The following is a 25,004-nucleotide window of genomic DNA, read 5'->3' as shown; positions in this document are numbered from 1 at the left end:
TGGGCAACAAGAGTGAGACTCTGTCTCAAGAAAAAAAACCTAAAATTCACATGGAACCACAAAAGACCCCATATAGCCAAACCAATCCTATGCAAAGAGAACAAAGCTGAAGGCATCAAATTACCAGCCTTCAAAATACATTACAAAGCTATAGTAACCATAACAGCATGGTACTGGCATAAAAACAGACACACAGACAAATGGAATAGGATAGAGAACCCAGGAAAAAATCCACGTATTTATAGCCAACTGATTTTTGACAACAGCACCAAGAACATTCCTTGGTGGAGGGACAGTCTTTTCAATAAATGGTGCTAGCTTTGGGAGGCTGAGGTGGTAGGATTGTTTAAGCCCAGGAATTCTGAGACAAGCCTAGGCAATAGAGTAAGACCTCATCTCTAAAATAAAATTTAAATTTGAAAAATCAAAAAATGGTGCTGATCAAACTAGATATTTAAATGCAGAAAAATGAAACTAGACACCTATTTCTTACCATATACAAAAATCAACTCAAAATGGATTAAAGACTAATATGTAAGACCTTAAACTATGAAACAACTAAAAACATAGGGGAGGCCGAGGGCGGTGGTTCATGACTCTAATCCCAGCACTTTAGGAGGCCAAGGTGGGAGGATCACTTGAAGTCAGGAGTTCAAGACCAGCCTGACCGACATCACGAAACCCCATCTCTACTAAAAATACAAAAATTAGCTGGGTGTGGTGGTGCATGCCTGTAGTCACAACTACTTGGGAGGTTGGGGCAGGAGGATCACTTGAACCCGGGAGGCAGAGGTTGCAGTGAGCCGAGATCGTACTACTGCACTCCAGCCTGGGCGACAGAGTGAGACTCTGTCTCAAAAATAAATAAATAAAGTAATAAAATAAAAACATAGATGAAATACTTTAGGACACGGTTCTGGGCAAAGATCCTATGAACATGACCTCAAAAGTACAGGCAACAAAAGCAAAAGTAGACAAATGGGATTATATTAAATTTAAAACTTTCTGCACAGCAGAGGAAACAATCAACAGAGTGAAGAGACAACTAAAGAATGGGAGAAAATATGTGCTAACTATTCATTCAAGAAGGGACTAATATCCAGAATACACAAGGAACTCAAATAACTCAACAGCCGGACAAATGAGCTGAACAGACATCTCTCAAAAGAACACACACAAATGGCAAACAGGTATGTGAAAAAATGCTCAACATCACAAATCATCAGGGAAATGCAAATTAAAAATCACAATGAGATATCCTTTCATCCCAGTTAGAATGGACACTATGAAAAATATTAAAAATTTCTCTGCATCCCTGAGGATGCAGAGAAAGGAGAACTCTTATATATTGTTAGTAGTAAAGTCAATTAGTACAGCTATTATGGAAAACAGTATGGAGGCTCCTCAAAAAATTAAAAATATAATTACCATATGATCCAGCAATCCCCCTACTGGGTATACATCCAAAAAGAAGGAAATCAGTACATCGAAGAGATATCTATGTGCACTCCTATGTTTATTACAGCACTATTCACAATAGTCAAGATATGGAATCAACTGAAGTATCCATCAACAGATGAACAGATAAAATGTGGCATATATATATACAATGGAATACTATTTAGCCATAAAAAAGAATGAAATTCTGTCATTCATGGCAACATGGATGAACCTGAAGGACATTATGTTAAGTGAAGTAAGTCAGGCATAGAAAGATAAATATTGACCAGGTGCAGTGGCTCACGCCTGTAATCCCAGCACTTTGGGAGGCCGAGGTGGGCGGATCACAAGGTCAGGAGTTTGAGACCAGCCTGGCCAATATGGTGAAACCCTGTCTCTACTAAAAATACAAAAATTAGCCGGGCATGCTGGTGGGCGCCTGTAATCCCAGCTACTTGGGCAGCTGAGGCAGGAGAATCACTTGAACCCAGGTGGTGGAGGTTACAGTGAGCCGAGACTATACCACTGCACTCCAGCCTGGACAACAGGGTGAGACGCCAGTCTCAAAAAAAAAAAAAAAAAAAAATTAATTGAAGGAGGGGTGACAGGAGGGAGGTGAGAGTAGTCATATGGTGTGATGGAGACCAGTTTCAGATTTACCCACATAATACTTTTCAAATGTTCTAAACTGATAGGATGATGGTTGCACAACTCTGTGAATATACTTAAAAACACTGAAATGTTTATCTTAAGTGAATCATATGATGTGTGAGTTAAATCTAAATACAGCTGTTTTTTTCAAAAGAATCAATTTCAAGAAGGATTTTATGACCTCTTAAAGAATGCTTCTTATGTTCTAACCAAACAGACAATATTCTGCAGATCCAGTACCCACCAGTTTAAATGTCAATCATCTTTTACACTTGATCTTAGCCAAAAGGCCGAGAAGCGATCCATCATCTTTTAAAATCAGATACATAACTCAAAGAATTCTTGTACAATGGCAAGCAGTACAGTCTTCTTTCTTGCTGTTTTATTTCCCACCCAGACCCAGGTTAGGTTACATTAAATCTTGTCACAAAAAGAAAACAGTTACGTATCTGGCAATAAAATTCTATGTTAGCCCCCGGGAACAGTAGCTCACACCTATAATCCCAGCACTTTGGGAAGCCCCTGAGGCAGGAAGATCACTTGAAGCCCGGAGGTCAAGACCAGCTTGGCTAGTAAAGACTCCTCTACTAAAATTTTTTAAAAATCAGCCAGGCATGGTGTTGAGCACCTGTAGTCCCAGTTACTAAGAGCTCAGGAGTTTGAGGCTGCAGTGAGCTATGACTGTGCCACTGTACTCCACCAGCCTGGGTGACAGAACCAGATCCCATCTTAAAGAAAAAAAAAAAAATTCTATGTTAGCTTAAGCTCCAAGAGATTTTTTTTAAGTGTAGCACATCATTAGTTTTACATTTATCATGAAATGAATTAGCCCATTTCACCAATAATAAACAAAGAGATAGAGCATTTAGGTAATTTTCCCAGAACCTCAGGCTTCTAAAACACTGTCCCACCATTCTATCAAGGAGCTTTTCTCTAAGATGTTTTCTTACCTGGTTTCAAAGGTGTGACAATAGCTTGCTGAAGATTAGCCTTTCTCAAAGGAGTTTTGCCCTGAAAAAGCCCTCCAGTTCCATTCTTCCCCAGTAACTTATTCTCCAAATTGGCCTTCTCCTCTGTGAAAAGGGAAGATCATCATTGTCCGATCAGCAAGGAAGCAAAACAAATCACTATCACGCATTTAAAATGCAAACTAAAGCTCCCTACCAGTACACTTCCAACTCATGTGGCAAGTACAAGCAAAGTTCTAGCAATCAAAAGAAAAAGTACACATTACACATCCGAGATAGATTATAAGAACAATCACTAAAAACTGGCAACATTGAACAATGTATTATAAAAAAGGAAAAGTACAGATTCTGCATTGTGAATAACTCCTTATCTTTGTTTGGTACACATTTAGGGTCATACAAATATGAACTGGCTTTATCTACTCCCTAAATATATCATGTTCCTCTTAAAGAAAACTGTAACCAGCCAGGAGCGATGGCTCACGCCTGTAATCCCAGCACTTTGGGAGGCCGAGGCGGGTGGGTCATGAGGTCAGGAGATCGAGACTGTCTTGGCCAACATGGTGAAACCCCGTCTCTACTAAAATACAAAAAATTAACCAGGCGTGGTGGCACATGCCTTTAATCCCAGCTACTTGGGAAGCTGAGGCAGGGGAATCGCTTGAACCTGGAAGGTGGAATTTGCAGTAAGCTGAGACCGCACCACTGTACTACAGCCTGGCAACAGAGCAAGACTCCGTCTCAAAAAAAAAAAAAAACGAAAGAAAACTGTAACCCTCAAAAACTGTAGGCCTTACAAGAGATACTGTATAGTCTTACAGAGTTTCCTCCTCAGTGGGGTGGTGGGAGGAATAAGGGGTGTGTGAGGGTAGAGCAGAGCTAGGTTCTCTCAAGAAATTTTATCTTAGATTCTACTGTGCCCAGAAGTCAGTACAAAGCAGTGAAGGGTCTGTTCTACCAACAGCCTACTGATAGTTTCAGGAATGCAGAGAGACACAGCAATAACTACCCTGTGCATGTACATTCTGATTGCAACTGTGTAGAAAGATGTGACTATTTATTTGGGAAAGAAATTGGAAAGTAATATATTAAAACTGAGGTAGTTTTGTTAGCCAAAAGAACTCTGGCAAAAACAAAAAGAAAAAAAAATTAAAATGTTTTAAAACTAAGGTAGTTTTGGAAAAATAGTGGGGTCATTTTTTTTCTTCCAAATTGTATTTAACAGTATTCTTAGGCTAATCTTTTCTTTTCTTTTTTATTTTAAAGAAAAGCTTAGAAAAAGAAATCCTCAGACAGCCCAGCCATTTCCTTACGGTTCCAGTGAAGCAAGGGCATGGGGAAGATCCCCGCAGGACAGCTGGCCCTTGTATTTATTTACCCTTCCTCCCACACCACTTCCAACAGACGACTCCTCTCAGGATCCCCACTAGATGCCATTAAAGTCCTTTTCCAAAAAATGGCACCTGCCAACACATTTGGACAGTGCACTATACGGATAAGTACAGCTGCAATGGACTCACTTCTGTTCCCCACCACATATTGATAGTGATTTCTCCCGATAAGGAGGATGGAGACACGAGAGAAAGAATCAAAGGGGCCTCAACAACTAGTCTCAGATATTATTTCAAAGTAATGTAAAAATGTAACCACATTCTTACTTACCATTGGCCAAGCAATACTGTTTCTGGGAATGGGTTCTTAGTAGCATAATCCTTCCATTTAAAAATGAATTGAGGGCCAGGCGCAGTGGCTCACGCCTGTAATCCCAGCACTTTGGGAGGCTGAGGTGGGTGGATCACCTGAGGTCAGGGGTTCAAGACTAGCCTGGCCAACATGGCAAAACACTGTCTCTACTAAAAATACAAAAATTAATCAGGCATGCTGGTGGGCGCCTGTAATCCCAGCTACTTGGGCGGCTGAGGCAGAACCGCTTGAACAAGAGTGGCGGAGGTTACAGTGAGCTGAGATTGTACCACTGCACTCCAGCCTGGGCAACAGAGCAAGACTACAGCCTCAAAAAAAAAAAAAAAAAAAAAGAATTGAGGGAGGGGTGGCAGGAGGGAGGTGAGGGTAATTATAAAAGAGCAATACAAGAGATCCTTGTGATACCAGAACTGTTCAATATCTTGACTGTGATGGTAGACACATAAACCAACACAGGTGATAAAACCACAGAGAACTTAATACACATACAAGTAAAACTGGAGAAATCTGAGTAAAACTGGTAGATTGTATGAATGTCAATATCCTAGCTGTGATATAATCTATGCCTAATGATAGTAGACAAAGTTTTTATGTGGCTGCCATCACTACAGACATATTTGAGCATGGAGTTCTGTTGAACACTAGTTCATCTGAACTTTCCCATAGGTCCCTAAAGCTTAAATCTGCCATTCTGAACTACAAAACAACATATGCTTTGTACTTACAATCCATTCCCCAAATACTGGGCATTTCAATTATTCCCATAATATCATGGATGACAGTATGTCTTGGTGCAGAAAGAAGTTGATATTTTAGTTCTTTTCTTGCAACCCCTTCTATTATTGAAAGGTCTTCAGCACAAAGCAAGCCACTAATCCTTAAAATAGCCAGAGAAAGCAGGCACTTACCAAACCATGAATCTATGTTTTGAGTATCTCCTTCATCATCCAAGGATGAAAAATTGATGAAATCCGAGGGGGCATCATAGGAATAAGAGCTTTTAACTTGTGACATTGTCTCCCACTTAACGCAGAAGAGCAGGTTTTTCCCAGTATTTGTACCACTTTTCTCAGCAGGTCACCTTCTGAGGAAAGAAATGGTTGCACATAAATCTAAGTAAATTCCCATCATTACTTTGGTTTTACTACCACGTTTGTAATTTTGCAAACCACCTAGAATTTACTGAAAGTAGCCTTACTTTGTCCAATCAACCTAAACATTAGTTTTTCAGGTAACTTAAAGATACTCCTTGAGGTAGATATGTTTGGAATTAGAAAGAAGTGGGCCAGACACAGTGGCTCACGTCTGTAATCCCAGGATTTTGGGAGGAGGGAGGACCACATGAGACCAGGAGTCCAAGTCCAGCCTACAAAACATAGACAGACCCTGTCTCTAAATAAATTAAAATTATCTCTAAGTATAACAGTTGACCCTGTCTCTAAAAAGATAAAAATTATCTGTAAGTAGTTGACCCTATCTCTAAAAAAATAAAAATTATCTTTAAGTAATCTGTAAGTAGTTGACCCTATCTCTAAAAAAATAAAAATTATCTTTAAGTAATCAGCAAATATAAAGAAAAACCAAAAAGAAAAAATTGAAATTAAAAATAAATTTTAGGCCAGGAGCAGTGGCTCACGCCTGTAATCCCAGCACTTCGAGAGGCTGAGGCGGGTGGATCACCTGAGGTCAGGAGTTCAAGATCAGCCTGACCAACATGGCAAAACCTCTTCTGTACTTAAAAAATACAAAAAATTAGCTGGGCATGGTGGCAGGTGCCTGTAATTCTAGCTACTCGGGAGGGTGAGGCAGGAGAATCGCTTGAACCTGGGAGGTGAAAGTTGCAGTGAGCCGAGATCGCGCCATTGCATTCCAGCCTGGGCAAGAAGAGCAAAACTCTGTCTCAAAAAAATAATAATAAATAAAAATAAAATAAATAAATAAAATTTCTAAATGTTTTTTAAAAGAGGCAAAGTTTGATAAGTATCTACACTGTGCTAGGTGTTTTACATTCACCATGTCATTATTTTCCCTCAATTTACCATTTTCTCATTTCTAGCCTCCTCTAGCCCAATTTATTCTCTCTCTGCCCTGAATAACCCAATTTCTAAAATACACCACTAATTTTTATGCCTACCAACCAAAATCTTATCCATCATTCAAAGTCCAGGTCAAATCTCTATGAACTCTTTCCCAATTTCCACCTATCATACAAAATTGTTGCCTCTCCAAAGCCAATTGTGCTTTGTTTATATCTCCACTGTAACACTTATCATCCAATTTTATATTAACTATGTAAATGTCTCTCCCAGTAGACTCAAAGTTCCTAAAAACAAAGATAGATTTTACTCACTTGTGTATACCTCATCCATCCATCCATCCATCCAACCATCAAGGTGCTTAACACAGTGCATTATACATCGTAAGAGTTCAACACAGTTTTGTCAAATATAAGTTGTCTTTTCTTAGAAATATTCTCAAAAAATACTATTTCTGAGTATAAAGACGACAACTTTGAAATACACGTAAGAGTCACAACATGCAGCATAGGAACAGAAGCAAGGATAAGGGAACAAGTTAAATAGGCCCCTCCCTACTCCTGTGTACGAAGTTTTGCACTCTATCCTGTGGAAACCTGTGAAGGTTTAAAGTCAGCTCCTACTCAAGCCTAATCTAGTTAATAAAATAGCTGAAAGTAATCTGATAAATAGCCTAAAGGCCACACTCAGTGGCCAATAATTTGCCGATGAAACCCAATGAGCCATTTGTCTTTTTTTTTTTTGAGACGGAGTCTCACTCTGTCCCCCAGGCTGGAGTGCAGTGGCATGATCCCAGCTCACCACAACCTCTGCCTTCCGGGTTCAAGCAATTCTCCTGCTTCAGTCTCTAGTAGCTGGAATTACAGGCGCCCACAGCCACACCTGGCTAATTTTTTGTTTTTAGTAGAGACGGGATTTCACCATGTTGGCCAGGCTGGTCTCAAACTCCTGACCTCAAGTGATCCACCCACCTCGGCCTCCCAAGTGTGAGCCACTGCGCCCGGCCAGCCATTTGTTTTTATCCAGGGAACGACATGTACTTAAAAGTATCTGTATCTTAGAAGGGAGGTAGATGCCAGTAATCACTTGAATAAATGTTTATTTAAATTAATACCTTTCTAGTGTGGCGCAGTGGCTCATGCCTGTAATCCCAGCACTTTGAGAGGCCAGGGCGGATGGATCACTTGAGGTCAGGAGTTTGAGACCAGCCTGGCCAACATGGTGAAACCGCATCTCTATTAAAAATACAAAAAAGCAGCCGGGCACGGTGGCTCACGCCTGTAATTCCAGCACTTTGGGAGGCCAAGGCGGGTGGATCACGAGGTCAGGAGATCGAAACCATCATGGCTAAAACGGTGAAACCCTGTCTCTACTAAAAATACAAAAAATTAGCCGGGCGCAGTGGTGGGCACCTGTAATCCCAGCTACTCAGGAGGCTGAGGCATAAGAATCCCTTGAACGCAGGCAGCGGAGGTTGCAGTGAGCCAAGATCACGCCACTCTACTCCAGCCTGGGTGACAAGAGCGAGACTCCGGCTCAAAAATAAATAAATAAATAAACCTATAATGCTACACTATTCCAGATGTCTTCTCCCTCATATATATACAAACTATTATTTTTTTAAATGAATCATTGACAGTTTGAATCTGCTTCACATATTATGAATATTCTTGTATGTCAATAAATATAGACATATCAATTAATGGCTGTATCTGTTCCATAATTACTTATCCTTGATTTTCAGCCTTTTTCCAATATTTTCACTTTAAAGATACTGCTAAAGCATCATCCTTGTAGCTAAATTTCTGTACACATCCATAATTCTTCCCTTAAGATAAATCTTAAGAGGTGGAACTGCTGGGTCAAAAGCTCTTGACACATACTGTGAAAATGTCCCTCAGAAGAAAAACACCCACTTACATTACCAGGAGTGTGCCAGTTCCCCAAACTCTCCCCAACTCTGGGCACTGCAGCGCTCATTTTCTCTAAACTATACCACATAAGCTATCCACTGAGATGAATCATGAGATTAGTTGCTCCCAACCTACATAGCCGTTCAGTGGTTTGGCCAGCATTTCACAGCTTCTCTCAGTGGACTAGGGCAATTCAAAATGGACTAGGGGCTGGGAGTGGTGGCTCATGCCTGTAATCCCAGCACTTTGGGAGGAAGTGGCGGGAGGATCACTTGAGGTCAGGAATTCGAGAACAGCCTGGCCAACATGGTGAAACTCCATGTCTACTGAAAATACAAAAATTAGCCTGGGGTGGTGGCTGCACCTGTAGTTCCAGCTACTCGGTGAGAATCACTTCAACCCGGGAGGCTGCAGTGAGCCAAGACCGCACCACTGCACTCCAGCCTGGGGGACAGAGCGAGACTCTGTCTCAAAAAATAAAATAAATAAAAATAATGTGCTTCTGGTCCTTATAGTGTCTCAGAAACATCTGTTATTGTTGTTGTTTTTGTTTTTGTTTTGTTTTGTTTGAGATGGTGTCTTGCTCTGTCGCCCAGGCTGGAGTGCAGTGGCATGATCTTGGTTCACTGCAACCTCCACCTCCTGGGTTCAAGCGATTCTCTTCCCTCAGCCTCCCAAGTAGCTGGGGTTACAAGCGTGCGCCACCACGCCTGGCTAATTTTTCTATTTTTAGTAGAGATGGGGTTTCACCATGTTGGCCAGGCTGGTCTTGAACTCCTGACCTCAGGTGATCTGCCTGCCTCGGCCACCCAAAGTGCTGGGATTACAGGCATGAGCAACCGCACCCGGCCAGAAACATCTGTTATAACAAATATTTCATTTATACAGTGACATCAATCTAGACCCCAGAGAACATCATCTTCCCATGGTCTCTCCTATGCTCACTGCAGCCAGAATTCCACAAGTATCTTTATAACAATGCTCTAATTGAGGTACTTAGTGTAGAAACATGATATTTTAGAATTGGGAGGAAACTTTGATTAACACCTAACCTTTGCAGTCTATAAGATATTAACTTAAAGCAAAAAGGGGTTCTCCAAGATCACACAACAAAAATCCTAAGGATCATGGTAAAAACAGTTACCAGAGGTGTTCATTACATGCCAGGTGCCATGATATACTAAATATGTATTCTTTCTGATATGCAAAACAATCCTGTAAAGCAGCAATTATTCCCAACCTAGAAGCTGAAGATCAGAAAGATTAAATGACTTGCCCAGTATCACACAGTTACGTAAAAACAGAGCCAGATCTAGACCTGAGGCTCGTGACTTCAGCACAATGTTCTTTCTACATCCTTCTGCCCTCTTACCTTGTGAATTAAAGAAGTGTGTTCATGAAGTTAAGCTCTCTATTTGCATAGGAAAGAATACTGTATTTATTTCCAAGTAAATCCATTCTCCATAGTCTTCTGTCTGGAATAGGGGTTCTTTGGTATCCCCAGTCTAAATTTTCCTCTCTCCTCCATTTCTCCTTTCATTATTAAGCTTAACTCAATAAGCTTTTTGTCAGTGGTTCACAATAGTGTGTACTTGCTAGGGGCCATAAGCTGTGGGCCCTTGAATGTTTCTCAGTAACATTCAAGGATGACACTCTATATCTTCACACAAAAAGTAGATCTAAGCGGCCAGGCTCAGTGGCTCGCACCTGTAACCTCAGCACTTTGGGAGGCCGAGACGGGTGGATCACAGGGTGAGGAGATTGAGACCATCCTGGCTAACATGGTGAAACCCCGTCTCTACTAAAAATACAAAAAGAATTAGCCAGGCGTGGTGGCGGTCACCTATAGTCCTAGCTACTCAGGAGGCTAAGGCAGGAGAATGCTGTGAACCCGGGAGGCAGAGCTTGCAGTGAGCCGAGATCACGCCACCGCATCCAGCCTGGGCAACAGTGCGAGACTCCATCTCAAAAAAAAAGAAAAAAAAGTAGATGTAGTCCTGAACACAAAGGAACTTAACATCTACATAGACGCTAAGGTCCTATCATACACAATAAATAAGACAGTTTGTTTAAATTATACAGTATGAACTCTAAGTATAGAGAATTAGAAATTAACATGGCTGAAGTCAAGGTACGATTAAATATTTTTCATTGACCATGACCAAAACAGTAGCAAGTACATTAAAATGGAAGTTACCTCCTGATAGCCACTTTCCAAGCTTGGGGTAGCCATGGGACAGTTCTGGCCAATGAGAACTAAGTAAGAATCTGCTGAGGGATTCCTAGGAAAAAATTTTCTTTCCTGGAAACAGCTACAGCCCTTATTCCTGCCCTTTCCCTTTATCCTTCTTCTTGCCTTGAAGGCAAGCTGGAGCTATGGCAGTCATCTGGTATACATGAGTAGATGGCTAAGAGAACAATAAACATAGGGCTTAACATCAATGAGCTAATGACTATTAAAGATCAAATATCAGCTACTATATACCTCTAGACTTCTGGTGTTTTTTACAATTTTCCATGACCTGCTAAAAAGACTTCTTATACTAAAAAAAAAAATAGGCCAGGCACGGTAGCTCACACCTGTAATCCCAACACTTTGGAAGGCCAAGGCAGGCGGATCACCTGAGGTCAGGAGTTCGAGACCAGCCTCACCAACATGGTGAAACCCTGTCTCTAATAAAAATATAAAAATTAGCCAGGTGTGGTGGCAGGTGCCTGTAATCCCAGCTACTCGGGAGGCTGAGACAGGAGAATCACTTGAACCCAGGAGGCGAAGGTTGCAGTGAGCTGAGATTGCGCCATTGCACTCCAGCCTGGGCAACAAGAGTGAGACTTCATCTCAGAAAATAATAATAATTATTGTATAAACCATTACAGCCACATTTTCTGTCACCTGTAGTCAAAAGCAATTCCAACTAACAGAAGTCCAGAATGCCCTCTCTGGCATTTACCACATGTATATGACAATAGGCAAGTCACTAATTCTCTGCCTACCTTCTTACCATAATCAAATAAGAAGGTACTTCAAGTGCTATGAAATACACTATCGTAAGGTATTACCACTGCTGATACCTTTCCTCTCCTTGACCACATTTCTATTCAAAGGATTTTTAGTGAAAGATTCCATGGTGACTGACAGTGGTTAAAAACCCCTTGCTGCAAGGAGGAAATTTTCCTTTTCTTGTGAACAAATATGCTAGAAGACATGGGAAAATCTTGGATTCCCATGATCTTAATGCCTAACTCAGGTCACTGGGAACGCTTCCCAGGCATGAATGTAATGAAGACGACTAAAGCTGGGGGAAGGAAGAGGCAGGAATGTAACATGCAGCAACCCCACTTAGCCTCAAAACCATGATTCCACCAAAGCATGATGCTGAAAACTACCTGGAAAGTGTTCAAATTTAACCCTTCACATCCTTTTTTCTTTCTTTTTCATCTCTGTTTTTTAAAGAATCTAGCCTGTTGCTCAGGCTAGACTCGAACTCCTGGGCCCAAAGGATCCTCCCTCCTCAACCCCTCCTAAGTAGCTGGGCATGGTGGCGTGTGCCTGTAGTCCCAGCTAATCAGGAGGCTGAGGTGGGAGGATCATTTGAGTCCAGGAGTTTGAGGCCACAGTGACCCACGATTGCACCACTGCACTCTAACGTGGGCAACAGAGTGAGACTCTGTCTCTTAAAAGACAACAACAACAACAACAAAATAGTTAAGCAGTATTTATTTCCCTAGATCTATGTTTGCAGCCCAAAAGAAATTGAGCTTTCTTGAATTTTTATTAAATATTCATGACAAGCAATGATTGTCTAATCTCTTGATTTAAGGAAATAATCCTTCCCATTTACGTGGCCTATAAATTGACTATTAACTTACCCAAATGTTACATATTCTCTAATATTTCTATATAGAACTACCAACCTGGCCAACATGGTGAAACCCCATCTTTCTACTAAAAATACAAAAATCAGCTGAGTTTGGTGGCACATGCCTGTAATCCCAGCTACTCGGGAGGCTGAGGCAGGAGAATCGCTTGAATGCAGGAGGCAGAGGTTGCAGTGAGCCGAGATCATGCCACTGCACTCCAGTGTGAGACTCCGTCTCATAAATAAATAAATAAATAGCCGGGCACGGTGGCTCACACCTGTAATCCCAGCACTTTGGGAGGCCAAGGCGGGCGGATCGCCTGAGGTCAGGAGTTTGAGACCAGCCTCAACATGGAGAAACCCTGTCTCTACTAAAAATACAAAATTAGCCGGGCGTGGTGGTGCATGCCTGTAATCCCAGCTACTTGGGAGACTGAGGCAGGAGAATTGCTTGAACCTGGGGGGTGGAGGTTGCAGTGAGCCAAGATCGCACCATCGCACTCCAGCCTGGGCAACAAGAGCAAAACTCCGTCTCAAAAAAAAAAAAGAAATCGAGACCATCCTGGCCAACATGGTGAAACCCCGTCTCTACTAAAAACACAAAATTAGCTGGGAGTCGTGGCGTGCGCCTGTAGTCCCAGCTACGCGGAAGGCAGAGGCAGGAGAATCGCTTGAACCCGGGAGGAGGTTCCAGTGAGCCAAGATCGTGCCACTGCACTCCAGCCTGGCAACAGAGTAAGATCCATCTCAAAAATATAATAATAATTAATTTAAAAAATTAAAAATAAACAAATAATAAGATTTCTATATAGAACTAAAAATGATTCCTGGGGCATTGACTTAATATAAGGGTATATAAATTTGAAAAAGTTAAAAATAAAAACAGCTATTAACTTTTTTCTTTTTTTTTGAGACAGAGTTTCACTCTTGTCGCCCAGGCTGGAATGCAGCGGCACAATCTTGGCTCACTGCAACCTCTGGCTCACGGGTTCATGTGATTCTCCTGCCTCAGCCTCCTGAGTAGCTGGGATTACAGGCACCTGCCACCATGCCCAACTAATTTTTTGTTAGTAGACGGGGTTTCACCATGTTGGCCAGGCTGGTCTTGAACTCCTGACCTCAAGTGATCCACCCGCCTCAGCCTCCCAAACTGCTGGGATTACTAGCGTAAGCCACCGTGCCCGGCCAACAGCTATTACTTAATGAGCACTTATGACATGCCAGACACTGTTGACAGTGTCTTACATGTATTAACTCACTAAATCCTCACAATAATCCTATAATGTAGGTACTGTTATTATCTTCATTCTATACTGAGGGACTTGAGGCACAGAGAGATTTACTACTCATTCACAGTCATGCAGCTAAGAAGCAGTAAAGCCAGGATTCCAAATGGAATAGACACCGAAGGTGGTGTTCTTATCCACTGCCTATTTATTTAAAAATAGACATTTAAGCTGGGCGCGCTGGCTCACGCCTGTAATCCCAGCACTTTGGGAGGCCGAGGCGGGCGGATCACGAGGTCAAGAGATTGAGACCATCCTGGCTAACACAGTGAAACCCCGTCTCTACTAAAAATACAAAAAAATTAGCCGGGCCTGGTGGTGGATGCCTGTAGTCCCAGCTACTCGGGAGGCTGAGGCAGGAGAATGGCGTGAACCCAGGAGGCAGAGGTTGCAGTGAGCCGAGATCGCGCCACTGCACTCCAGCCTGGGCAACAACGCAAGACTCTGTCTCAAAAAAAAAAAAAAAAAATTCACATTTAAATAGATAAATAACAAATGTCATGGAGCAAGAGATAATAACTTCCAAATACTGTCTACTGTAGGCCAGGCACCTTACCAGACACTTCACATAAATCATCTCGTTTAAACTGCATTAACAATATAGACAATAGATAGATGTCTTTATAAATAAATGCTACCATCACCATTTTATAAACAAGGAAACAAGCTCAGAGAAGTTACACTATTCTAAGATCACCAAACTAATAATAGCAGTGTTGAGTTTTAAAAGAACAAGCCTGCAGGATTCCAAAATCTGGGGTCTCTCTAATGCACAAGTTTTCCTATAAACATTGCTTCAAAAAGGAGGTAGGTAATCAAATCATAAGATCCTGTTCAACAAAGACAAATCCTGCCCTTTACGAAAACTAAGCATCCCTGATATGCTCATAAAGAAAACTTTAGCGAATTACAAATCCTGTTATAAATATATTTGGAAAGCTCTGATCTGAATCTTCCCATAAATTTTTTTAAAAATCCATTGATTCCTCTTTTTTTAAGTATACTTTTCCATATGAAGTTTTTCCTCTATATAAGATGGTGGTTAGTGAAAACCTCAGTGATATTCTAGAGTAAAGAGACTATGAAGAGGGTTCAAGCAGCAGAAGAAAGGCTGTCCTCTGAGGTCTAAGACTACATTTGATTAGTGGGGAACAAACGGCGAGGGGTACAAACCTAAGTACACTTAATCTTTAGGTGAAATTTTAAAAACAAAATATTATTTTCCTAACATGATCTGTTCTTTAAAAAAGCTTCTTTTAAGCTATATTTTGGTCTAGAATGGCCAACTCAGGAGACCATCCCCTCTCCCTGGAAAAAGAGAATAAATAAATACATATCCACTGAGAAGTCTGACTCTCTTCAATTAAGGCTGATAGGACAAGTACATCAAGAAAACGAAAAGCTAACTACTGGGTAATTTTGGTTTCACGACACTACCTCCCCCAGAAATAATAAATATGAGGATGTGAAATCTTCCAAAATTAAAGTCCACAGGGCCTAGTGGGATATGGAACAGGCCAGAGCCAAAGGCAGCTGTTTAAATGAGAGAGCCCCAGGCATGGTGGGAACTGGATGCCTTCCTGCGCCCCTTAATCAAGATTGAATTTCTGTCAACGGGTCTCACAAAAAAAAAAAAAAAAAGGCACATGCGTCAACCACATTCCCCCAAACAAATCAAGTTGCCAAGCAAGAGAATCAGCTTCACATTTCAAAATTATCTGAATCTACCACAGCTTCAGATTCTTGCAAAACTAGAAATATTCTGCATGGAAAAATAGCTATTAATGACCAATATTCCTACAAAGACCCAAGGAAAAAGCCTATCCTGTATGCTATGAACCAATTAGGTTCCTCTAAAAACTGCCTATTCAATGCCATCCATCTGTCTTATAGCCCATTTTTGTTTCCAAAAAGCGAAGACTAAAACGACAGATAGATAGATAGATAGATAGATAGATAGACAGACAGACAGATAGACAGATAGACAGACAGACAGACAGACAGACAGATAGAGATAGAGATATAAAATCTCGGCCGGGCACAGTGGCTTATGCCTGTAATCCCAGTACTTTGGGAGGCCAAGGCAGGCGGATCACGAAGTCAGGAGTTCGAGATCAGCCAGGCCAACATGGTGAAACCCGTCTCTACTAAAAATACAAAAATTAGCGGGCGTGGTGGGTACGTGCCTTTAATCCCAGCTACTCGGGAGGCTGAGGCAGGAAAATAGCTTGAACCCAGGAGGTGGAGGCTGCAGTGAGCCGAGATTGCACCGCTGCACTCCAGCCTGGGACAGAACGAGACTCCTTCTCAAACAACAACAACAACAACAAATCTCTTCCCTCCAAGAACGCACAATTGAATGGGGGAATGCAAACAATTACAATATAGGGCTATCCTTGCTGCAAGAGGGCATTAACAGAGAGCGCTCTGGAAGTGCAGAGAAGGAGAACAGCGTAAAAGAGGATCAGAGATGGTTTCCTGATGTAAAAAATACTTAAAAGATACAGACAGACCTGCGGAGTTCTACAAGCTAAGAATGAACGTTGACTTTTTCTAGGGTAAGAGATAAATGGAAGGGGAAGACAAATACAAATTAGGAAGATTGCAGACAAAGCAATGTAACCTGTTCCCACATTCATCTGAAATTAACCTCCCATTGCCTCCCATCTTTCTTCACTCTCAAACCAAAAATAACTAGTCTTGACAAGCTCTATAAATCAAAAGGTGCAGGTTCAGACCGGGTTGGGGAAAGCTGCAAGAGGGTGCATTCTAAGCAGGGTGAAATAGTGGACTACCAGCTCCTGAGCAAAACAAAGACTTTGGTGTGACAGATGCTCTCAAACACCTTGCTATCCAGCCAGTGAGATATGACTTGCCTATTTCTATTAAAGAGAAAGTCATGAGTTAAACTGGTAATATAATAGAATAAACAGAGTAAGACAAGACTTCATTAGAAGTATAGTTAGTTAAGATGGTCCCATCCCAGGCAGTGCCATTTCTCCAGGGACATCCTCTTCTACTTTCACAAGGGATAAGAGATCCTGTTACATTACCACAAGTAAAATAGAGTGGAGTTACTTTCATCTTACCCAGAGAGAAAACACCTACAATTTTTTCTTGTATATAAGGGATTAGCAGCAGGCAGTAAATGGCAACATAATCCAGCATGCAATTTTAACTGTTAATCAAAGTCACAAACTAAGTCTGAAGGAAGTTTAATGGACTTTGTGTTTCCACATTTATGTTTGCTAACTTCTATGTTGAAATTGGATCTGTTTACAGAAACAGATCTATGAAGCTTCCAAAATTGGGTCAATTTAAAATCCAATGACAATCCCTCACTGTCCAACACTCAGAAGTCAGCACAGGACACATGGACACTTGTTCTAATTCATCACTGTCCAGAAACTCCAAGCAAATATATTTCCTATCATTTCTCTCCCAAACTTCTATGTTTCATATTGCCCTTTTTCAAGGATTACAAACTCAGTTTTGCTATAATTTATCCATGGAACTCAACAAACCATAATCCACCTATGACTAATAGGACCTAGATGGAAATCAATGATGCTGTTTACTACTAGGACAGATAATGACAGAGAGCTTTGTAAAATACTAAAAGGAAATCTTAGTAGAATCCCAAAGTGATCTGATATTCCAATAGTATGAAGCTGAAAAAGTTTGTAATGGTTGACAGTGTGGCTGCAGATTACAATCCTAGTCAAATAGCAGTCATTTCATTTTATAGAGATTTATTCCCTTCAAAAGGTATCTGGTTTGGAGAATAACACACAAACACTCAAACCCAAGAACCTAATAAAAGTGTTTATTAGATGGCTCATGCCTGTAATCCCAGCACTTTGGGAGGCCGAGGCAGGTGGATCACCTGAGGTCAGGAGTTCAAGACCAGCCTGGCCAATATGGCAAAACCCCATCTCTAATAAAAATACAAAAATTAGCCAGGTGTGGTGGCGCGCCTGTAATCCTAGCTACTCGGGAGGCTGAGGCAGGAGAATCACTTGAACCAGGGAGGCAGAGGTTGCAGTAAGCTGAGATTGTGCCACTGTATTCCAGCCTGGTTGACAGAGTGAGACTATGTCTCCAAAAAAAAAAAAAAAAGTGTTTACCTATGGATGGTGAGAGTGAAGAAGTAACAAGGCTGGAGGAAGATTTTAAACCATGAAGCTTTTTATATTCTTTTGATTTTTGCACCATGCAAATATATTACCTATTTTAAATTATACATTTATGCCTATGTGAATATACACTGTTTTAGGTAAATCAGCATAATCTTCCTACAAGGCAATTTGGTGTTACATGTCAAAAGTTTTTAAAAATATGTTTTGTTTGTTTGTTTTTTGAGATGGAGTCTCACTCTGTTGCCTAGGCTGCAGTAGTGCAATGGCGTGATCTCGGCTCACTGCAACCTCCACCTCCCAGGTTCAAGTGATTCTTCCACCTCAGCCTCCCGAGTAAGTGGGATTACAGGCACCCGTCATCATGCCTGGCTAATTTGTGTATTTTTAGTAGAGACAGGGTTTCACCATGTTAGCCAGGCTGGTCTTGAACTCCTGACCTCAGGTGATCTGCCCACCTCAGCCTCCTCAGAGTGCTGGGATTACAGGCGTGAGCCACCGCGCCCGGCCAAAAATACGCAGTCTTTTAGACCAGCAATTTCACTGGTAAAAGTAATATAAAGAACCAAATAATGGAATACCATATAGCCATTAAAATTATGTTGTAGAAAAATTTGGCCGGGTACAGTGGCATGCACCTGTAGTTTCAGCAACTCGAGAGGCTAAGGCAGGAAGATCACTTGAGCCCAGGAGATGGAGGCTGCAGTGAGCTGTGATCACACCACTGAAGTGCACACTCCAGCCTGGGTGACAGAGCAAGACCCCGTCTCAAAAAAAACAAAAAAGAAAAGAGAAGAAAATTTATTAATGACACGGGAAAATATTCATAGCCTGATTATTAAGTTAAAAAAATTAGAGGCCGGGCGTGGTGGCTCAAGCCTCAATCCCAGCACTTTGGGAGGCCGAGGTGGGCAGATCATGAGGTCAGGAGTTTGAGACCAGCCTGGCCAATATGGTGAAACCGTCTCTACTAAAAACACAAAAATAGCCGGGTGTGGTTGCGGGCGCCTGTAATCCCAGCTACTCGGGAGGCTGAGGCAGGAGAATTGCTTGAACCTGGGAGGCGGAGGTTGCATTGAGCCAGAGATCGCGCCATTGCACTCCAACCCGGGCGATAGAGTGAGACTCCGACTCAAAAAAAAAAAAAAAAAGTTAAAAAAATTAACAAAAGTTTTTAGTGTATGATTTTTTTAAAAATGAAATACAGTTGGCTGTCCGTATCTATGAGGTCCATATCTGTGGATTCAATCAACTGCAGATCAAAAATATTTGGGGGAAAAAAAAAACTGCAAGGCCAGGCACGGTGGCTCACGCCTGTAATCCTAGCACTTTGGGAGGCAGAGGCGGGCAGATCACCTGAAGTCAGGAGTTCGAGACCAGCCTGACCAACATGGAGAAACCCCATCTCTGTTAAAAATACGAAATTAGCCAGGTGTGGCATGCCTGTAGTCCCAGCTACTCGGGAGGCTGAGACAGGAGAATCGCCTGAACCTGGGAGGCGGAGGTTACGGTAAGCTGAGATCGCACCATTGCACTCCAGCCTGGGCAACAAGAGCGAAACTCCGCCTCAAAAAAAAAAAAAAACTGCATCTGTACTGCATATGTACAGACTTTTTTTGAGACAGGGTCTCTTTCTGCCACCCAGGTTGGAGTGCAGTGGTGCCCTCAGCTCACCGTAACCTCAAACTCCTTGGCTTAAGTGATCCTTCACCTTGGCCCCCCAAGTAGCTGGGACTACAAGTAGGTGCCACCACGCCTGGTTAAATTTTTTTATGTTGTTTTTTTTTTTTTGTAGAGACAGGGTGCCACTATGTTGCCCAGGCTGGTCGCGAACTCCTGGCCTCAAGCAATCCTCCTATTTAAGTCTCCCAAAGTGGTGGGATTACAGGCCTGAGCCACTGTACCCAGCCTAGACTTTTTTCCTTGTCATTATTCCCTAAACAATACAGTATAACAACTATTTACATAGCATTTACATTGTATTAAGTATTACAAGTAATCTAGAGATAATTTAAAGTATGTGGGAGTAGGTACATAAGCTATATGCAAATACTACACATCATTTTATATCAGGGCTTGAGCATCTGAGAATTTTGTTTTGTTTGTTTTGAGACAGAGTCTTGCTCTGTTGCCCAGGCTGGGGTGCAGTGATGAGATCTTGGCTCACTTGCAGCCTCTGCCTCCCGGGTTCAAGGGATTCTCCTGCCTCAGTCTCCCAAGTAGCTGAGATTACAGGTGCGCACCACCACACCCAGCTAATTTTTGTATTTTTAGTAGAGATGGGGTTTTGCCATGTTGGCCAGCCGGTTTCAAACTCTTGACCTCAGGTGATCCGACTGCCTCAGCCTCCCAAAGTGCTGGGATTACAGACATAAGCCACTGTAACCGGCCGCATATGAGAATTTTGATATCCTGGGAAGGTCTTAGAACCAATTCCCCATGGATATCAAGGAATGACTATATAGACATAGAAAAAAATTATAAAGAAATCTATCAAAAGGCCAACCATGGTTTATCTGAGAGGTGGGATAGTGGGTGATTTTATTTTCTTTTTGCTTTTCATAATAAATAAATTTCCTTCCAAAATATGTGTTACTTTATAAAATTACATTAGTCATTTAAACACTTATGAAGCTGATATATTAATGTTCCTTATTCCTATGGTCACTGCCTTACCTGTGGTTTAATCAGTCTATCAGGCCTACAGGTCTGACTCAAAGTTGTAATCTTCTCTTTCACCCCTTTTCTGAAATCTTGAAGTCTGGCAAATATGTATCAAGAACCTGGAAGAAGCAGAAAAGTGATGAAACAGGTTCCAAGTTCTCTGTAGTAAAAAAGGGTTAACAGGCCGGGAGCAGTGGCTCACGCCTATAATCCCAGCACTTTGGGAGGCCAAGGCAGGTGGATCACTTGAGGTCAGGAGTTCAAGACCAGCCTGGCCAACATGGTGAAACCCCATCTCTACTAAAAATACAAAAATTAGCCAGGCATGGTGGTGCACGCCTGCAATCCCAGCTACTCAGGACACTGAGGCAGGAGAATCGCTTGAACCTGGGAAGCGGAAGCTTCAGTGAGCCAAGATTGCGCCAGCCAGTGCACTCCAGCCTGAGCAACAGAGTGAGACTGTCTCAAAAAAAAAAAAAAAAGAGCAAACTTTTACTACTTTGTTTTACTAAGTACAAATAACATTATTTTTAATTTCCAAAGTAACCTCTAGATACAATTTTATACTTTTCTCACTGTTCTTTATTCCTCTTTTACCAAGTTTCCCTACACAAACAAAAACGGAAGCCCTCCGCAGTTATCTATCCTTTTTTCACAGAGTACCTTGGGCTGCTGATCTCTACATCTCTGTCTCAAATACAGATCTATTCACAGAATCGCTTGGGTTATGAAATCTCTCTAAGGCCAGGCAAGGTGGCTCACACCTGTAATCCCAGCACTTTGGGAGGCCGAGGCAGGTGGATCGCCTGAGATAAGGAGTTTGAGACTAGCCTGGCCAACATGGCGAAACCCTGTATCTACTAAAAATACAAAAATTAGGCCAGGCGCAGTGGCTCACACCTGTAATCCCAGCACTTTGGGAGGCCGAGGCAGGCAGATTACGAGGTCAGGAGATTGAGAACATCCTGGCTAACATGGTGAAACCCCATCTCTATTAAAAATACAAAAAAACTAGCCGGGTGTGGTGGCATGCGCCTGTAGTCCCAGCTACTTGGGAGGCTGAGGCAGGAGAATTGCTTGAACCCAGGAGGCGGAGGTTGCAGTGAGCCGAGAGCGCACCATTGCACTCCAGCCTAGGCAACAGAGTGAGATGCCATCTCAAAAAAAAAATACAAAAATTAGCCAGGTGTGGTGGCAGATCCCTATAATCCCAGCTACTCAAGAGACTGAGGTAGGAGAATTGCTTGAACAGGGGAGGCAGAAGTTGCAGTGAGCTGAAATCGCGCCACTGCACTCCAGCCTGGGCGACAGAGTGAGACTCCGTCTCAAAAAAAAAAAAAAAAAAAAAAAAAAAAAAAAAACTCTATAGTCAATTTTGCTTCCTAACTTTGCCCATAGCAAAGAAAATGAAGTATGTCAAAGGGCATTTAAATCTCCCTCCTCTTTCTCCCAGGAACTCAAAGAGAATTAGGGAAGAGACACAGAAAAAGCTGAAGGAAAATTAACCAGGAGATGTAGATGAGCCCTGAACATCTCCTGGTAACTAAAGAAATGAAGGACTCTCTCACATAATCCTGGACAAACTTAATTGCAATAAATTAATTTTATCAAGGTTGGAATACACAGATTTATGCATAAGGTTGGCCAAATAAACCCTATTCAGATAATTTGAAAGTCTAAACAAATTTACCAACCTAGTTGAATACAATCCAGTTTTTCATACCCGCAATTTTGTAGTCAATTCAGATAGTGCCTTCCTGCCTACTCAATTCAACAGGTATTTAGTGGGTGATTCCTATGCACCAGGATTGTTTCAGTCCCTGTCTAACCAAACTCTGGTTATCAAGAATTAGACAAGGGTGGCTTTGTGAAGCACAGAAACACAAACTGGCTCTTGAACTCCCTCACCTCTAAATTGTCCAGACACCTAGAATACAAAACAGTAGAGCACCCAGATGGTGTCCTGTCTTGCTCTGATTCTCACTTGCCAATTTCAAACCATGTTTTTGTCCCCAAACATACCAAAAAACGTTTGAGTACACCATACATCTGTGCACCCATAATATCTCATGCCAATCTGAGCACAGTACCCTCAAAGGTCAACTAAATGGCTGAGTTAGCTGAGAGCCACATAATTTTGACCCAAGAATGCCAACTTAATACTGAACTGACTCACCCAAACCAACCAGGGGGACTCAAGTCTGACGTGGGGGTGGTGTAATACACTAAGGCCACAATACAAGAATATCCTTACTACAGCAGCAAGTAGTCCTATTTTTGACAACATTTGATGAGTGAGAGAAATTCAAAGAGAGGCCACAGGATGTCAAGAAAAGGTAAGGGTGAAGCAGGAAGTAAACCAAGAGCTGGTCTTAAAGCAAAATCCAGGAGTCAAAAATCCTCTTCTATCCTAAGTAGGCCTGATTTGGGGGGAGTCCATGTTACTGAACTACTAGAAAATTATATGTGGAAAACCAGACGTTATATGTCAAGAAAATAGGGGGTAAACCAATTCTACATTATAACCTGGTTTGGTTTTCCTTCCCCCCTCCAATCTATAAATGTTGAGAAAGGAAATGAGAAAGGGAATAATATCTGGTGATTCCATACAAAAAGAGAGCTGGACAAACATGGATAACATATAATGAATTTTAAATCCCAAATAGAAGACAACTCCAAGTGGACTTAAACTCTCCCTCAATTATGTTCTCACACCATCTAATTATCTTCCTGTTTTAGACAACAGTTTTGAAATGTACTTATTTGTGACTACCTCTGTTTTCCTCCATCAAACGCCACACTTCCTGAGGGCATGGCTACTGTATCACCCATTTCTCGAAATTTATCTAGATTCTGGGCCTCAGTTTCCTCCTCCTTCCTCCTTCCTCAGTTTCTGTCAAGAGGGACCAAGAATAGCACCAACTACATTGGCTTGGCGAGGAAATTAAATGAGAACGGGCATGCAGGGTGCTTAGTTCAGTCAATGTTTATAACCTGTTAGCATGGTAATAACAATAATTATCGTTACCGTTATTAGCCGACAGCCTCCCGCAACTCCTTTTTTCCCCCGTTTCCCGGACGGACTTCACAGCAAAATCCTGTCGCCAAGAGAAGCGTGGCCCGAAGCCCCTGCTCGCACCCTGCCCCGCCTAGGCGGCGACCGAGCACCGCAACCGCCTCAGAATCCAGGCCTAGCGGCGCGAACGGCGCTAGGAGCTGGAAGGTGAACTTCAGCCGTTCCAAACTCCGGGAGGAGGGAGACCCGCGCCCTAGCTGCTCCCTCTTTTCTTCCCACGGCTCACCTAGCCTCGCCTCAGATCTGACAACGAAGCGCGAGCCAACCCGCCGCGGGACTCATCCAGTATCGTTGAAATTTTGAACCCAGGCAGCCTAGTCGAATGCACCAATCAGAACGCCGGGAAAGCAATTCCAGGCTCCCGATTGGCCCTACAGACCGCAGCAATACCGGAAGTCAGAAGGAGGTACCAGCGAACAACGCGGCCCGGAGTTCCTGGGAAGTGTAGTCTCCTGCGCCTGCGTGAGTCCACTGGAACAGCTCTTAGGAGTACGTTATTACAAAGACCGGAGTGCTGTGCTCCAAACTATTTGGGAAAGGAGGTACCAACTGAAGAGGTGGAGAGTCAACCTAGATCACAGAATGGCGCGCATCCTGGACCTCTCCAAGTTTTCAGGGAAGAAAACTCTATTTTTAAAAATTATTCTCGTTATGGTTGTGCATTATCCCTTGAAGGTTCAGGGAGTTCACTTCGTTTTAACATGGAGTCGCCTGCATGCAACATAGACTCGCCCGTAGCGTCCTTCCCAATAGTGCAGGAGTCTTTGAAACCTTTTACCCAGTCCCTGCCCTGATCTTATGAAACCTGCGGTTCGTTGGGAGCTTTATCCGGTTTTATTCCCAACTGCATCCCGGCTTTATGATCCCCATGTCGTAAAAAGAAAACAAAGTCTAGGAGAAGTTGAACAAACATGTCCAAAATCACATAATAAATGGAGAAGATGGGATTCGAATTAAGAAGGTCTGTTCTTTTTATACACCACCGATAATTAATTAGAGGCCGGGCTTCGTGGCGCTCACCTATAATCCCAGCTACTCAGGAGGCTAAAGCAGAAGGATCCCTTGAGACCAAGAGTTCCAGAACAGCGTAGACATCATAACGAGACCACCCCCACCATCTTAATTTTTTTTAATCAATTAGAAAATAGCAGCAACAAGAACAACAAAACAACCCCCTTCATAATACCAGCAAAAGCTAAAGATTCAAAAATTAAGCCTAGGCTGGGTGCGGTAGCTCACGCATGTAATCCCAGCACTTTGGGAGGCCGAG

The 25,004-nt window shown here is 42.2% G+C and overlaps 1 protein-coding gene across 8 annotated transcripts in view; it reads right to left on the bottom strand.

Annotated features, from left to right (window-relative positions):
• The window catches only part of TPX2 (TPX2 microtubule nucleation factor), a 63,272-nt gene extending 38,508 nt beyond the window's left edge, over positions 1 to 24,764 (bottom strand). For 2 of the 8 annotated variants that reach the window (XM_009437020.5, XM_063802796.1), the window contains exons 1-3: positions 23,961 to 24,207; positions 5,672 to 5,847; positions 3,042 to 3,164 (exon numbers count right to left, since the gene is read on the bottom strand). In XM_009437020.5, the coding sequence (XP_009435295.2) occupies positions 3,042 to 3,164; positions 5,672 to 5,777 (229 nt within the window). In that variant the 5' untranslated portion in view covers positions 5,778 to 5,847; positions 23,961 to 24,207. Of the gene's footprint in view, positions 1 to 3,041; positions 3,165 to 5,671; positions 5,848 to 20,670; positions 20,778 to 23,686 lie in introns of all 8 variants that reach the window. The other 6 variants (XM_009437018.4, XM_001153892.8, XM_024352034.3 and 3 more) reach the window with 6 other exon arrangements.
• Positions 24,765 to 25,004: the final 240 nt, after the last annotated feature.

The sequence above is a fragment of the Pan troglodytes genome, chromosome 21 (genome assembly GCF_028858775.2).
Source record: "Pan troglodytes isolate AG18354 chromosome 21, NHGRI_mPanTro3-v2.0_pri, whole genome shotgun sequence".
NCBI lineage: Eukaryota > Metazoa > Chordata > Mammalia > Primates > Hominidae > Pan > Pan troglodytes.
Note: the sequence above shows the minus strand (reverse complement) of the source record. Positions and strands in the feature narration are given on the sequence as shown.